This window comes from Sinohyriopsis cumingii, chromosome 4, assembly GCF_028554795.1.
Source record: "Sinohyriopsis cumingii isolate HCF-2022 chromosome 4, ASM2855479v2, whole genome shotgun sequence".
In the NCBI taxonomy this organism is placed as follows: Eukaryota; Metazoa; Mollusca; class Bivalvia; order Unionida; family Unionidae; genus Sinohyriopsis; species Sinohyriopsis cumingii.
In genome coordinates this window covers 133186633-133204429 of record NC_142964.1, presented here as the reverse complement: position 1 = coordinate 133204429, position 17797 = coordinate 133186633, and the positions used below count along the sequence as shown (strand labels likewise).

Sequence of the window (17797 nt, the reverse complement as noted above, 5' to 3'; positions counted from 1 at the left end):
TTTATCAACATTACATCAATGCCCTTCCTGATCTTTATCAACATTACATCAATGCCCTTCCTGATCTTTATCAACATTACATCAATACCCTTCCTGATCTTTGATATTCTGACCCAGAAATATTTAAGTCTCCTTCCTTTATAACGAATGCAAGGTGTTTACAGAGCTTGCTAATAAAGATGGTGGAGAACTCAAGTGAGTATGGAGAAATTAATTAGGGAACAGGATGGATGTATAAACAGACATCACTATATGTTCCACCCCATGCTGGGTGTATAATTACAACAGGAAGGATGGATGCATGGACAGACATCACTATATTCTCCACCCCATGCTGGGTGTATAATTACAACAGGAAGGATGGATGCATGGACAGACATCATCATATGCTCCACCCTATGATGTGCATATAATTACAAGAGTCTCCCACATAAGATATTTTTTACAAAGTCAAACCTTGAACAAAAAAATTGACATCAAGGTTGTACCTTCTAAGACCACTGAAACCCATTATATTTACCAGAGACTACCACTCCTGACTGTTGATAAGTGACTGAAATGTTAACAGAAAGTCTTCCTGCAGTACCCCCTGTCCTAATGACTGTCAGTTGCAAAATCCGAGGAAAAGATGTCTGAAAAACATGTAAATTAATAGTGCAAGAGGAATTTAAAATAGAATCATCAATGAACAAAATGAAAAAGATTTACATGTGTATTGTTATCAAAAGAACTTTCAACAGCTTCAATAAAACAAATCCTCATGCTTCCAATTACATTCAGGTAAATAAGGTCTTTCTATAACAACCTCATTTCAGATAAGGTCTTTCTATAACAACCTCATTTCAGATAAGGTCTTTCTATAACAACCTCATTTCAGATAAGGTCTTTCTATAACAACCTCATTTCAGATACAAAAATAGTAGATCTATATATAAAAAAATTACATTTATTAAGTCCCCTGTGACCTTGACCTATGGGTAACAGTATGAAATCCTGTCATATACTTTATATGCTCACTTAACAAAAGTCTGATCCAGCTGCATACTAGATTCATATATGTTGTCCAATATTATTCACCAGCAGATCTGGGGGCAGTTTGTTAGGAGTAGTAATTAAAACAAACAATACAGACCCTGATCTGCTAACATATGATCTGATATCAGATCAGGGTCTATGCTGTATGCATTTGGAGCTGACTTATAAGGTACATATATTTTAGGCCTTTAGTTTGTGTATCTCTTTTTTTAATTTTCCAATAAAATATTGCTCTAAATATTAAAAACATGAATGTAATTTAAATGTGAACAAGGTGTTTCTATAAAACATGAATGTAATTTAAATGTCAACAAGGTGTTTCTATAAAACATGAATGTAATTTAAATGTCAACAAGGTGTTTCTATAAAACATGAATGTAATTTAAATGTCAACAAGGTGTTTCTATAAAACATGCATCTGCTAACCAATGATTAATTTCACTGTACTTCATCCTGTACATACCAACAAGATTATATGATGTGATTCTGTAACTTTGGATAGTGAAGAAAGGCTTATGGTGTAGAATATATTGGTAAAAATGTATATTACTTGAAATGTACATGCATGTCAAACATATAAAACGGATTACACTGACTTAACTTTGTTCACACTTACTCACTTAAGTACACCAAATTATAACTCAGTGAACATGTATCATGACATCAAGTTTCATGAAAGTAAAGCTGACACTGTTAAAAGATATCATGCAAAATCCAGTTCAGGGATGATGTTAAGCAAAAAATAAAAATGGGTCATGATGACCTAATCTTGGAAACATAGCGCTGTTACAAACAGAAGATGCATCTGAAGTTGTAAAGTTTGATTGAAGGTGAAGACACTTTTGTTAGAGGTGTACTGGGTTAAGTTTAAAAATAGATTTTTAGAGAGGTACATGTATTCACTAAAGTGAGATGGTAACAGTCACCTGCTTTTTGCAAAAGAATGTACTTATTGTCAAGTTGAACCCATATTCCCAGTTTGATAGATGTTGGGCTTTTAATGTCAAGGCATGGGTAAATGTCTTTTGGTGAGAAAACTGGTAAAGAAAAGAAATAGGCTACAGAGAGCTATGTTTGGTGTCAATGAATTACTGTTCTAAAGACTTCTAAACATATGAATTTTTATATCTGTAAGCAAAAGAGGTCTAAGATCTTAATAAATCATGAAATGTAAATCATAGTGACATATTTGTAACACAGCTGAGTTACTTTTCTTAACACACATTCCGATGTGTACTCTTGGCAAATGTGGGTGAAATGGGGCCTGAGATATGCAGCATGTTATCAAGTTCCGAAACACAAACTCATTGGATTGGATCAGTGTTTTATAGTACATCAAGAACTGAAGGTTAAAGAAAACTTACAAAAGTCCCAACAATGTACTTTGGGTGAATTGCTCTTCCTGAGATGCATCAAATTATCAAATAATAATGGATTTAGTCAAATGGGATCAAAGATGTGGGATGGTGATATGAACAAATTTGTAAAATACGCAAGCATTAAAAGGTCACAGTGATCTGCTTTTGGTATGACTGAGGTACTCTTCCTAAGATACATTCACATAACAAATGTGATAAGCACAAGTGAAATAGGATCCAAGATATAGAAAGTGACATCAGTGTCAAATGAACAAACATACCAGTGAAGAAATTAATGAATGGGCCATGTGTTTTATACTCATAACTCTGTTGACAAGGGGATTTAAATATTGACCTTTTCATCCCTTATTAAAGCCCCTAGGTTCAGTGAAATTTTTGGTAAAGAAGAAAGCATGAACTGGTCAAAATAAAAACCTGACAGACTGGGATATCACAAACACAGTCAATACTTTCTTAGTGAAGTTTATCGGCCAGCATTTGACATTGTTGCCTGCTTGTCAGCCCCAAACCAGGACTTATCAGGTTCCAGTAGTAACTTATCAGGTCCTAGTAGTAACTTTTCAAAGAATGTTACTATTGCTGCAATAGATTTCAAGTAATGGTAATGAATAAATGCTTAAAACATTCCAAGAAATTCATATTAAAACAAACAGCTTTTTGTTGCAATACACATTCATAGGAAAGAGCATTACATGAAATGAACAGCTATGACATCATGTTTTTGGATGTGTCATTTCAGTCTTTAGTAAAAAGGACACTGGATGTACCAATAATCAATCACTGATACTGGATGTACCAATAATCAATCACTGACACTGGATGTACCAATAATCAATCACTGATACTGGATGTACCAATAATCAATCACTGATACTGGATGTGCCAATAATCAATCACTGATACTGGATGTACCAATAATCAATCACTGATACTGGATGTACCAATAATCAATCACTGACACTGGATGTACCAATAATCAATCACTGACACTGGATGTACCAATAATCAATCACTGACACTGGATGTACCAATAATCAATCACTGATACTGGATGTACTATTAATCAATCACTGATACTGGATGTACCAATAATTAATCACTGATATTGGATGCACCAATAATCAATCACTGATACTGGATGTACCAATAATCAATTACTGATACTGGATGTACTATTAATCAATGACTGATACTGGATGTACCAATAATTAATCACTGATAATGGATGTACCAATAATCAGTCACTGATATTGGATGTACCAATTATCAATCACTGATACTGGATGTACCAATAATCAATCACTGATACTGGATGTACCAATAATCAATCACTGATACTGGATGTACCAATAATCAATCACTCACTGGATGTACCAATAATCAATCACTGATATTGGATGTACCAATAATCAATCACTGATATGGATGTACCAATTATCAATCGCTGATACTGGATGTACCAATAATCAATCACTTATACTGGATGTACCAATAATCAATCACTCATTGGATGTACCAATTTACATTATACTGAAAAGATACAGTGATTGGAAAACAGTTTAGTTCCCTTACCACATGGTATACTGAGCTGTTCTATTTCCAATTATTAGGACATTGCACTATGATATCCTAATAATGCTGTAATCATATCAGTGTTGAGGTACTTACCGTTAGTATTTTCTGCTCACTTTGATTGGCAAATTCCACAATTCCATAAAAATTATCACTGTCCTCCACTACTATAATTCCCCAGATAATACCCTCCACTTTGGCACCACCTTGGACAGTCTCTGGAATCAATCTCACTAAAAACTGCTCTGTGGGCTCAGGTATTGTGTCCGACACCACATTAATAATCAACTGTGTCTCTCTTTGTCCTGTCTGAAAAGTAAGTGTCCCTCGGACTGGTGTCAGATCCAATGAAACATTTCCAACCGCAGTATCATTATGCAAAATTTCCCACTCTACTGTGATGATTCCAAATGATCCTCCAGTCCTGACAATATCAAAGATTATGCTTTGTGGACTGTCCTCATTTACTAATTTGATTGGGGAAGAGATGAAATTGGGAGAGCGGAAACTAAGGACACCATTTGGTTCATCATTGGCATTGATGACAATTGTTGCTTGACTAGGAGACAACAGGACTACATCCCCTTTGGGACTGGATAATAACACCTGTGGAAACATAATTGTGGCATGAGTACATTCAACCTGGTTATGACTTGCAAAAAATGTTGATAACATGTTTTTAACCAAGAGGATTTCAAAATAATGATCAACAAATTTTCACATTAATACTTATTAAAATCATATTTTCATCACTGTCATTGCTTTTACCACCTATATTAATGATAATAATAACAACAATAACAATACATTTAACATGAAAAATTAATAAAGAAAGACTTTTTGGTAAGCAACTTAGTCTGTGGGACCAGAGTTAACATATACTATGTAGAACTTTATATTAAACAGGACATCAAATTCATTGTTTGGTAGCCATTTAAAACCAACAGACTGCAAAACAATGACACTACATTACCTGGAATGATTCTGCCATTTCAGGTTCTGAATCATCAATAATGTCAAAGCTGATACTGGCTACTGTCTGACCAGGAGCAAAAGCTACACGTCCATTGTCCTGCCCATACTGGCTCTGGAAGTCCTGACCACTGACAGCTGTGTTGGATAGAAAGAAAAAGTTCACGGATGCTGTGGAATCGATGCCACCAATTCTTGTACTTCCATCCAATGCAAGACCTCTATAGACATTGATACTCACTGTTTTTGTCCCTGATCCCTCATCAAATCGGTACTCTGCCTGTTACAAGATTTAAAAGAGAACATAATAATTTTAAGCTATAACAAAAAAAGAAACAAAAATATCTTTCAAAAATCCAAATCAAACTTCAGCTACTGAACAGAATTTCATGAATCAAACAAGTCATTTAAATAGAAACAGGGCATTTCACAGAGAAAAGTCATCTACATAGAGACAAGTCATTCACAGAGAGGATTCTTATTTTCAAAGAGACAAGTCATTGAAATAGACAAGTCATTTATACAGAGACATGCCATTTACATAAAGACAAGTCATTTGCATAGAGACAAGTAATTTACATGGAGACAAATCATTTACAGAGACAAGTAATTTACATAGAGATGAGTCATTTTGACAAGGATAAGTCATTTACATAGAGACAAGTCATTTTCAGAGAACTCATGTATGTAGAGGCAAGTCATTTACATAGACAAGTCATTTTCAGAAACAAGTCATTTACATAGAGACAAATCATTTCCACAGAGACAAGTCATTTTCACTTACACAAGTCATTTACATAGTCATTTAAAGAGACAAAAGTCATTTACACAGACTATTGATTTACATAGAGACAAGTCATTTATTAAGAGACAAGTCATTTTCACAAAAACAACTCAAATAGAGACAAGTCATTTTCACAGAGACAATTCATTTACATAGACAATTTATTTATAAAGAGACAAGTCATTTTCACAAAAACAACTCAGAGACAAGTCATTTTCTCAGAGACGATTAATTTGCATAGACAATTCGTTTTCAGAGAGACAAGTCATTTACAAAGACAAGTCATTTACACAGAGACAAGTCGTTACATACAGACACATCATTAAAAGTAAATTTTGACATAAATTTAGTAGAAACTCGGTCAATCACACAAGCAGGTAATGCTGGCTATAATTCTGTAGTCCACTATACTACTGGAAGTTATTTTAAAAATACCATGACTGAAGCATCACCTGTTGAAATCTAATAGGTGCGTCATTTGCAAGAATTATGACTCTGACAACTCCGTTCTCCACCCTTGCTCCCTGTGTAGCTCCTGTCAAGATAATGCTGAACTCTTCATCATTCTCCGGAATCTATGGAATAATAAAAAGTTACACTAGAAAAACATTTGTTCTTTGTGATACAGGTTGAATACCAATCAAGATAGTATATTATCAGTCTGTATCCATATTAGAACTGGGCACTAAACACCATGATAGACACTATTTGGCAAGACAGTATATTTTCAGTCTGTATCAATGTTTGTTAGCATTAGGCACTATACACCATGATAGATATATTTAAGACAGTATATTACCAGTCTGTATCCTTGTTAGTATTGGGCACTATACACCATGACATATATTATTTAAGACTGTAGTAATACATTATTTGTACCATGGTATGTATCAATTCATACCTTAGTACAGATATCATGACCTTTATGGTACATAAGGTTGTATGTATCAGTATCACTTTTATATCTAATATCAATGCATTAATTGAAATTAATGAATATATATATGATTATCTCAAATAGTATATACTATGGTATTTAATCATATTTAATTTAATTATACATACCGTAAGACCACACCATGATATTAAATAATATATACCATGGTATTTAATCATATATAGTGTTGTATTTAATTATGTATATGGTGAGAACACACCATGATATTAAATAATATATACCAAGGTACCAAATCATATATACCATGGTATTTAAGTATATATACTGTGGTATCAATTAATTTATACCTTGGTAGTGAATCATATATACAATGGTTTTCAATTATACACAATGATGTATTAATTCATTAATTCCATGGAATTAAAATAATCCTAATGTTTGAAATTCTTGCCTGATAATTTATATGTCACAGTACCTCACATTTATTACCACTGTATAAATTATTAACAAGGTATTTATTTATTAGTACCACTGTATATACTGTATAACAAGCATGGTTTGTATCAATAATTGATGCACTAGAATTTAACATTGTTATCATTGGCCTTATCAATGTGAAGCTACAGTAATTTAGTCTGATCCCCATCTGATGCACTTTGTTAACACATACATGTACACATACATATACACCTATAGTGGTTTATATCTGGTTCAGGCAAGAGCTGCAAACTGATAATTACAACCCTCTGGAGCTGCCATAATTCATGCAATATGCAGGTAACCACAACTCTGTAATGCAACTAAATGTGAACACAGAATGACAATATTCACTATCCTCTGGTGTTAGTCTTAGTCACTATCTTATGGTGTCATTCTTACTCAGTCACTATCTTCTGGTGTCAGTCTTATTTTGAAACTATCTTCTGGTGTCAGTCTTACTCAGTCGCTATCTTCTAGTGTCAGTCTTATTTTGGCACTATCCTCTGGTGTTAGTCTTACTCAGTCGCTATCTTCTAGTGTCAGTCTTATTTTGGCACTATCCTCTGGTGTTAGTCTTACTCAGTCACTATCTTCTAGTGTCAGTCTTATTTTGGCACTATCTTCTGGTGTCAGTCTTACTCAGTCACTATCTTCGGGTGTCAGTCTTACTCAGTCACTATCTTCTGGTGTCAGTCTTATTTTGGAACTATCTTCTGGTGTCAGTCTTACTCAGTTGCTATCTTCTAGTGTCAGTCTTATTTTGGCACTATCCTCTGGTGTTAATCTTACTCAGTCACTATCTTCTGGTGTCAGTCTTATTTTGGAACTATCTTCTGGTGTTAGTCTTACTCAGTCATTATCTTTGGGTGTCAGTCTTATTCCAGCACTATCTTCTAGTGTCAGTCTTATTTTGGCACTATCCTCTGGTGATATCAATACTCAGTCACTATCTTCTAGTGTCAGCCTTATTTTGGCACTTATCTTCTGGTATTAGCCTTACTCAGTCACTATCTTATAGTGTCAGTCTTAGTCTGGCACTTATCTATTGGTGTTAGTCTTAGTCACTACCTTCTAGTGTCAGTCTTATTTTGGCACTATCTTCTGGTGTTATCCTTACTCAGTCACTATTGCCTAGTGTCAGTCATATTCCAGCAATATCTTCTGGTGTTAGTCTTAATCAGTCACTATCTTCTAGTGTCAGTCTTATTCTGACACTATTTTCTAGTGTCAGTCTTATTCAGGCACTATAATCTAGTATCAGTCTTATTGTGGCACCATCTTCTGATGTTAGTGTTACTCAATCACTATCTTCTAGTGTGAGTCTTTTTCAGGCAATATCTTCTAGTGTCAGTCTTATTTAGACACTATCTTCTTGTGTCAGTCTTATTCAGGCACTATAATCTAGTGTCAGTCTTATTCTGACACTATCTTCTGGTATTAGTCTTAATCACTATCTCCTAGTGTCAGTCTTATTCAGACACTATCTTCTAGTGTCAGTCTTATTTAGACAATATCTTCTAGTGTCAGTCTTGTTCAGGCAACCTTCCAGTATTTTATGCCAAGCCATCCTTAGTTTGACTTCTCATGTCAAGTGTCCCACTCTACAACCAATTTTTGAAAGAATAATATGATCTAACCACTTCCATACATACCAAGCTACTTGAATTATATTGTCTGAATAAGCTCAACTTCTTTATATACCAAGCTATTTGAATTATATTGTCTGAATAAGCTCAACTTCCTTTTATACCAAGCTATTTGAATTATATTGTCTGAATAAGCTCAGTTTCCTTTTATACCAAGCTATTTGAATTATATTGTCTGAATAAGCTCAGTTTCCTTATATACCAAGCTACTTGAATTATATTGTCTGAATAAGCTCAGTTTCCTTTTATACCAAGCTATTTGAATTATATTGTCTGAATAAGCTCAACTTCCTTATATACCAAGCTATTTGAATTATATTGTCTGAATAAGCTCAGCTTCCTTATATACCAAGCTATTTGAATTATATTGTCTGAATAAGCTCAACTTCCTTATATACCAAGCTATTTGAATTATATTGTCTGAATAAGCTCAGCTTCCTTATATACCAAGCTATTTGAATTATATTGTCTGAATAAGCTCAACTTCCTTATATACCAAGCTATTTGAATTATATTGTCTGAATAAGCTCAGCTTCCTTATATACCAAGCTATTTGAATCATATTGTCTGAATAAGCTCAACTTCCTTATATACCAAGCTATTTGAATTATATTGTCTGAATAAGCTCAGTTTCCTTTTATACCAAGCTATTTGAATTATATTGTCTGAATAAGCTCAGCTTCCTTATATACCAAGCTATTTGAATTATATTGTCTGAATAAGCTCAACTTCCTTATATACCAAGCTATTTGAATTATATTGTCTGAATAAGCTCAGTTTCCTTTTATACCAAGCTATTTGAATTATATTGTCTGAATAAGCTAAACTTCCTTATATACCAAGCTACTTGAATTATATTGTCTGAATAAGCTCAGCCTCCTTATACACCAAGCTACTTGAATTATATTGTCTGAATAAGCTCAACTTGCTTTAATACCAAGCTATTTGAATTATATTGTCTGAATAAGCTCAGTTTCCTTTTATACCAAGCTATTTGAATTATATTGTCTGAATAAGCTCAGCTTCCTTATATACCAAGCTACTTGAATTATATTGTCTGAATAAGCTCAGCTTCCTTATACACCAAGCTACTTGAATTATATTGTCTGAATAAGCTCAACTTGCTTTAATACCAAGCTATTTGAATTATATTGTCTGAATAAGCTCAGTTTCCTTTTATACCAAGCTATTTGAATTATATTGTCTGAATAAGCTCAGTTTCCTTATATACCAAGCTACTTGAATTATATTGTCTGAATAAGCTCAGTTTCCTTTTATACCAAGCTATTTGAATTATATTGTCTGAATAAGCTCAGCTTCCTTATATACCAAGCTATTTGAATTATATTGTCTGAATAAGCTCAACTTCCTTATATACCAAGCTATTTGAATTATATTGTCTGAATAAGCTCAGCTTCCTTATATACCAAGCTATTTGAATTATATTGTCTGAATAAGCTCAGTTTCCTTTTATACCAAGCTATTTGAATTATATTGTCTGAATAAGCTCAGTTTCCTTATATACCAAGCTACTTGAATTATATTGTCTGAATAAGCTCAGTTTCCTTTTATACCAAGCTATTTGAATTATATTGTCTGAATAAGCTCAGCTTCCTTATATACCAAGCTATTTGAATTATATTGTCTGAATAAGCTCAACTTCCTTATATACCAAGCTATTTGAATTATATTGTCTGAATAAGCTCAGCTTCCTTATATACCAAGCTATTTGAATTATATTGTCTGAATAAGCTCAGTTTCCTTTTATACCAAGCTATTTGAATTATATTGTCTGAATAAGCTCAGCTTCCTTATATACCAAGCTATTTGAATTATATTGTCTGAATAAGCTCAACTTCCTTATATACCAAGCTATTTGAATCATATTGTCTGAATAAGCTCAACTTCCTTATATACCAAGCTATTTGAATCATATTGTCTGAATAAGCTCAACTTCCTTATATACCAAGCTACTTGAATTATATTGTCTGAATAAGCTCAGTTTCCTTTTATACCAAGCTATTTGAATCATATTGTCTGAATAAGCTCAACTTCCTTATATACCAAGCTATTTGAATTATATTGTCTGAATAAGCTCAGTTTCCTTTTATACCAAGCTATTTGAATTATATTGTCTGAATAAGCTCAGCTTCCTTATATACCAAGCTATTTGAATTATATTGTCTGAATAAGCTCAGTTTCCTTTTATACCAAGCTACTTGAATTATATTGTCTGAATAAGCTCAGCTTCCTTTTATACCAAGCTACTTGAATTATATTGTCTGAATAAGCTCAACTTGCTTTAATACCAAGCTATTTGAATTATATTGTCTGAATAAGCTCAACTTCCTTATATACCAAGCTGCTTGAATTATATTGTCTGAATAAGCTCAGTTTCCTTATATACCAAGCTACTTGAATTATATTGTCTGAATAAGCTCAGTTTCCTTATATACCAAGCTATTTGAATTATATTGTCTGAATAAGCTCAACTTCCTTATATACCAAGCTATTTGAATTGTATTGTCTGAATAAGCTCAGTTTCCTTTTATACCAAGCTATTTGAATTATATTGTCTGAATAAGCTCAACTTCCTTATATACCAAGCTATTTGAATTATATTGTCTGAATAAGCTCAGTTTCCTTTTATACCAAGCTATTTGAATTATATTGTCTGAATAAACTCAACTTCCTTATATACCAAGCTACTTGAATTATATTGTCTGAATAAGCTCAGCTTCCTTATATACCAAGCTACTTGAATTATATTGTCTGAATAAGCTCAATTTGCTTTAATACCAAGCTATTTGAATTATATTGTCTGAATAAGCTCAGCTTCCTTATATACCAAGCTACTTGAATTATATTGTCTGAATAAGCTCAGTTTCCTTATATACCAAGCTACTTGAATTATATTGTCTGAATAAGCTCAGTTTCCTTATATACCAAGCTGCTTGAATTATATTGTCTGAATAAGCTCAGTTTCCTTATATACCAAGCTATTTGAATTATATTGTCTGAATAAGCTCAACTTCCTTTTATACCAAGCTATTTGAATTATATTGTCTGAATAAGCTCAGCTTCCTTATATACCAAGCTATTTGAATTATATTGTCTGAATAAGCTCAACTTCCATACATACCAAGCTACTTGAATTATATTGTCTGAATAAGCTCAGTTTCCTTTTATACCAAGCTATTTGAATTATATTGTCTGAATAAGCTCAACTTCCTTATATACCAAGCTACTTGAATTATATTGTCTGAATAAGCTCAGTTTCCTTATATACCAAGCTACTTGAATTATATTGTCTGAATAAGCTCAACTTCCTTATATACCAAGCTACTTGAATTATATTGTCTGAATAAGCTCAGTTTCCTTATATACCAAGCTATTTGAATTATATTGTCTGAATAAGCTCAACTTCCTTATATACCAAGCTACTTGAATTATATTGTCTGAATAAGCTCAACTTCCTTATATACCAAGCTACTTGAATTATATTGTCTGAATAAGCTCAGTTTCCTTTTATACCAAGCTATTTGAATTATATTGTCTGAATAAACTCAACTTCCTTATATACCAAGCTACTTGAATTATATTGTCTGAATAAGCTCAGCTTCCTTATATACCAAGCTACTTGAATTATATTGTCTGAATAAGCTCAATTTGCTTTAATACCAAGCTATTTGAATTATATTGTCTGAATAAGCTCAGCTTCCTTATATACCAAGCTATTTGAATTATATTGTCTGAATAAGCTCAGTTTCCTTATATACCAAGCTGCTTGAATTATATTGTCTGAATAAGCTCAGTTTCCTTATATACCAAGCTACTTGAATTATATTGTCTGAATAAGCTCAGTTTCCTTTTATACCAAGCTATTTGAATTATATTGTCTGAATAAGCTCAACTTCCTTATATACCAAGCTACTTGAATTATATTGTCTGAATAAGCTCAGTTTCCTTATATACCAAGCTATTTGAATTATATTGTCTGAATAAGCTCAACTTCCTTATATACCAAGCTATTTGAATTATATTGTCTGAATAAGCTCAACTTCCTTATATACCAAGCTACTTGAATTATATTGTCTGAATAAGCTCAACTTCCTTATATACCAAGCTATTTGAATTATATTGTCTGAATAAGCTCAACTTCCTTATATACCAAGCTACTTGAATTATATTGTCTGAATAAGCTCAACTTCCTTATATACCAAGCTACTTGAATTATATTGTCTGAATAAGCTCAACTTTTGATTGGCTGAGGCAGGACCAACAGTGTACAATGACTGGCTAAAATCTATGTAATCTGATCAGTGTCTAGAAGTGAAGAACAGTTTCAATTTATTTATGACACAAAAACAGTTAAAGATGGACTGGACTGATTTGTGAGATTTAACAAAGCAAGTGATATCATTTGCAACATTCATGGTTTGTTATGTTTGACAATTACAATCAGCCTACACCCTTTCACCCTTAAAATGAAATAATGAAGGAAAATGGGTTGACTCACCTTTGTGCAATTATTTAAATTCACGATCATTGAAAACAGTCTCAATCATTTGGTAAGTGATGTTATGATAGGTTGTGCACTTTAAAAATACCTACCTTTATCAGAAAAATATTGTGTTCTGTGGAATCTGACAACTTCAACTTATTACCATACAGAGTAAATATTGATGAAAAGTGTTGTCTATTTTTGCTTCTAAAAAGTTTCCGTTTAAGGTTTCCATTGTAGTCAATTTTCAGTTGATAATTAATCTTTTCTTGATTTGTTTGTCACTAGGTTGTTAGTCCTGTTCTTCTGAATTGAACATGCCAAGAATAAAAAGTTATTACTTGAATATTCCCAAAATAGTAAGAAGTCCCTTATTTAACCATTCATAACTTGGTAAATAATACAAATTACCAATAAACTGTTTACTTGAAATTAAGTGTATGGTTTTTTAAAATGTTCAGAGATATCTTGTAATATTTAATGTGATGTATGCACTAATATTTAATGTGATGAATGTACTAATATTTAATGTGATGTGTGTAATAATATTTAATGTACTGTGTGTAATAATGTTTAATGTGATGTCTGTGTGTAATAATATTTAATGTACTGTGTGTAATATGGTTTAGTGTGCTATCAGTGTGCAATAATATTTAATGTGCTGTCAGTGTGTAATAATATTTAATGTGCTGTATGTATGGCTGTTTTGTCTGAGAATCACAAGTGTCTCATTCAGAATACAAACAAAACCATCCTCATTGTTGGAATTGTATTTCATACAAACTTTGTATTTCACACTGCATAATCACAATCTTTATTCCTCTCTTAATAATAGATATGATTTCTTTATTAAACTTTATGACATTCTTGTGTCTCTCTTTCTTTATCAAAAGAAGCATTGAATAATACTTTGGTTTTCATTTTTGTTGATAAGTTGTATAATAATAAGAATAATAATAATAATAATAAGAGTAATGATAATAATAATAATAATAATAATAATAATAAGAGGACTTTGTATAGCGCCAAATCTTTAGAATCTCTAAGCGCTTTACAACATTAGACAACACCTATAACATAAAAAACATATAATGATACGATTACAAAAACAAACACCATGAAATTAGAAAACATAAAAAACATGCTGAGAATATTTAAGGTAGGAAACATTATTAAGTCTCTTAGTCGTTCTTGCAGTCGGAATAAGTGAGTTTTGAGAGTACTCCTGAATGGGATCACTGTGTCCGTGTGTCTAAGTTCAGTGGGCAATTCATTCCACATTGCCGGGCCCTGGTATGCAAAAAAAACGCTGTCCATATGACTTCGTTTTCACAGTGGGAACAATGAGTATACGATTGTCAGAAGAGGAGTGCAAGTATCTTGCTGGTGTGTACACATGGGTGAGGTCAGATAGGTATGTTGAACTTGAGTCAGTCAGTGAAATGTAGCACAGAGAACAAATTTTGTGTTGATTCTGGATCAAACGGATAACTAGTATAGGGTACAGAGCAGCGGGGAGGTGTACTCTGTTCGTGGTACTCTAAGTATAATCCGAGCAGCTGTGTTTTGAACTTTCTGAAGTTTCTGGAGTAGATATTGAGATGAACCAGACAGAACTGAATTACAATAGTCCAGTCTTGAAAGTACTAAGTACACACAAGTGTTTTAGTGGCATCAACTGAAAGATATTTGCGAATGGAGCTGATGCATCTCAGCTCAAGATATGCAGCCTTGCATATGTTCATGACATGTTGGTGCAATGTGAGAGTACTGTCCAGAGTAAAACCAGGGATCGTCCTGGGCTTCGCCAATGTCGCAAATTGCGATTTTTTTCCTTATTGGCGACAAAAATATCCTATCTGGTGATTTTTTTGGCGACAGACTTTTTGGTTATTTAATTTGTACATACAATCATGGATTTGGACTGGATAAATTAAAAGGGAGAACGAATGGAAGCCACAAACTTGACTAAGCAATGCATTGGAATCAATCTGTTACACAAGCGATCCTTTGTTTGTATTGACAACCCCATCTTTACAGTGCATTGTTACATCATAATCTGCTTATGCTGACATCTGGGCTGAGTACTGTATGCTGTGATACAGCCAATCATGCTACCGATCTATACCTACAACTGACCGCTTCTTAAGATGCGAATAGAACAGATACAATTAATTGAATGGCTAATCCTTCCGTTGTTTTTGTTTTTGTTTTTTTTTTACATATACCAATACAATAGTTTTGCTAAACCTTCATAGAAAACAGAGTACTGACTACTGTGTATAAATACAAAGCAAATGGAAAAAATCTCAATCACAATTATATCTGTCACCAGTGCAGCATTTTACTCATTGATCTTTTCCTTTTGCCATCATTCCGTGTTACGGCTGCAGAGACTTTAACTCCGCAACAAGAAATAGCAAAAAAAAAAAAAAAACAAACAGTTTTGCATAATTAATAATAATTATTTATTTCTCAAAATACAGGAGTGAAAGAATCCCTAAATTGGGTGTGAATTTATGCTTATATATACGGTCCAGTATTGCCAGGTGTTGACTCGTGTAAGTTTCATTCGTGGGAATGGAGATCCTATTTTGCTTGTCAAGAAAATTTATACAGCATTCAGTGATCATTCTTGGGATTTAGGAAGCAAGTCACTACAAGCTTTGTGAAGCTAGCCGGGGGGGGGGGGGGGGGGGGGGGGGCTGCTGAGAGACTACTGGTGTCACCTGTCAGCACTGTAGACTGTGAACGTGGATTCAGTAAGATGAACCTCATAAAAACTGACATCAGAAATAAACAAATAAACTCTGCATCTCATCTCTTGAGAATTTAATGAGAATCAGCATGTACAGATGTGAAAAATTAGACGTTGAAACTGCATTCAACAAGTGGGCAGCCCTAAAATCGCGACGAATCTTCATGTAACACTTTGTAACATTTTGTTAATGCTTGTTGTAATTAAAGTATTAACTAACCCATCTTTTGTAATTTTCACTGCCTGTTACATTAAAAGACTAAATTAACACTTGGAAAAATGTACATTACTTGTTTTGGCGACACTTTTTGAAAATTGGCGACAAAATATTGAGGTTGGCGATGTTTTTGGCGACAGCTTTTTAAAAGCCAGGACCATCCCTGGTAAAACCTAGGTTTTGTACTGATTGTGTGAATTTAATGTTGGTGTTGCTGATATTTATTGTTTGAGGTAAAGTATGTGAATGAGAAGGTCTTTGTGTTGTGATCAGAATGGCCTCAGTTTTATCATCATTCATCTGCAGCTTGTTACATGTCATCCATGATTTCACATCAGAAATGCACATCTCTACACCTTGGATGGTAGCATCAACTTCAGTTGGGTGGCTAGATTTGTATATTTGGGTGTCATCAGCGTACAATTGGTGAGACACTGGATGATGATCTATGACACTTGAGAGCGGCTCAGTGTATATAATGAAGACAACAGATCCAAGAACAGACGCCTGTGGAACACCACAATACAGATCAACTGGGCTGGAGTGTATTCCATTTGCACACAATTTGTGTCCTGTTGACCAAGTAGGACTTGAACCACAGTAAGGCTGTATCATGAATGCCAAATACAAGCTGGAGACGGTAAAGTAATATATAATGGTCTATTGAGTCAAATGCTGCAGACAAATCAAGGAGGGTGAGGACTGTAATCTTTCCACTATCCAAAGCAGAGAGAATGTCATTAACTACTTTTAGAAGAGTAGTTTCAGTACTGTGGCAAGGGCGATATGCAGATTGTACATTGCCCAAACGATTGTTTGAATTCAGATGAGATACAAGCTGGGATAGAACAACCTTTTCTAAGATTTTTTATATGAATGGGATTAGGAACTGGGCGGTAGTTCTTTAAATTATGGTCTAGTGTTGATTTCTTCAGCAAAGGCTTTACAATGGCAGTTTTGAAAAATGATGGGAATTCCCTGGATGAGAGAGAGGTATTAATAACATCAGTTAGTGAAGGCAATACTGGAGCTAAGCACTCAAGCAGCAGTGATGCTGGAATTGGATCAAGTTCACATGACTTTGGTGCACTCTTCATCAGGATTGTACGTACAAAATCCATAGAGACAGGTTCAAATGCTGCTAACGGTTGCCGCTCAAATTCTGTATCCCAACTGTATGGTGATGACGAGTCATTTGAAATCGTGGTGTCAAGCTTATTTCTAACGGTTTGTACTTTGTCATGGAAGAAATTTGCAAACATGTCCGGAATGTTGACTGGAGAAAAGGTAGTTGGAAGTGGTGTAGATTTGTTCCTTGACATTAGCTTGTTAGTAATCTCGAAGAGCTCTTTGCAGCTGGAACTGTTCATGATCTTAGTAGTGTAGTGGGCTGATTTCACTGCATGGACTATATCTCTTCTTAGCGGCTTCATAGACTTGCTTATGAATAGTAAGTCTGGTGGAAAGCCAAAGCCTCTCAGCTTTACGACGGTCTCTTTAAGCAGTGCGAAGCTGGTCCCTAACACTGCTATATCATGAAGGACACTTTTGA

At 33.7% G+C, this 17797-nt stretch overlaps 1 protein-coding gene across 1 annotated transcript in view; it reads right to left on the bottom strand.

Annotated features, from left to right (window-relative positions):
* Positions 1-17797, bottom strand: part of LOC149802116 (adhesion G protein-coupled receptor V1-like) — a 513020-nt gene that overhangs the window by 476613 nt on the left and 18610 nt on the right. The window contains exons 6-9 of the mRNA XM_089956897.1: positions 6195-6317; positions 4960-5238; positions 4083-4592; positions 521-632 (exon numbers count right to left, since the gene is read on the bottom strand). Coding sequence (XP_089813023.1) covers positions 521-632; positions 4083-4592; positions 4960-5238; positions 6195-6317 — 1024 coding nt within the window. The remainder of the gene's footprint in view (positions 1-520; positions 633-4082; positions 4593-4959; positions 5239-6194; positions 6318-17797) is intronic.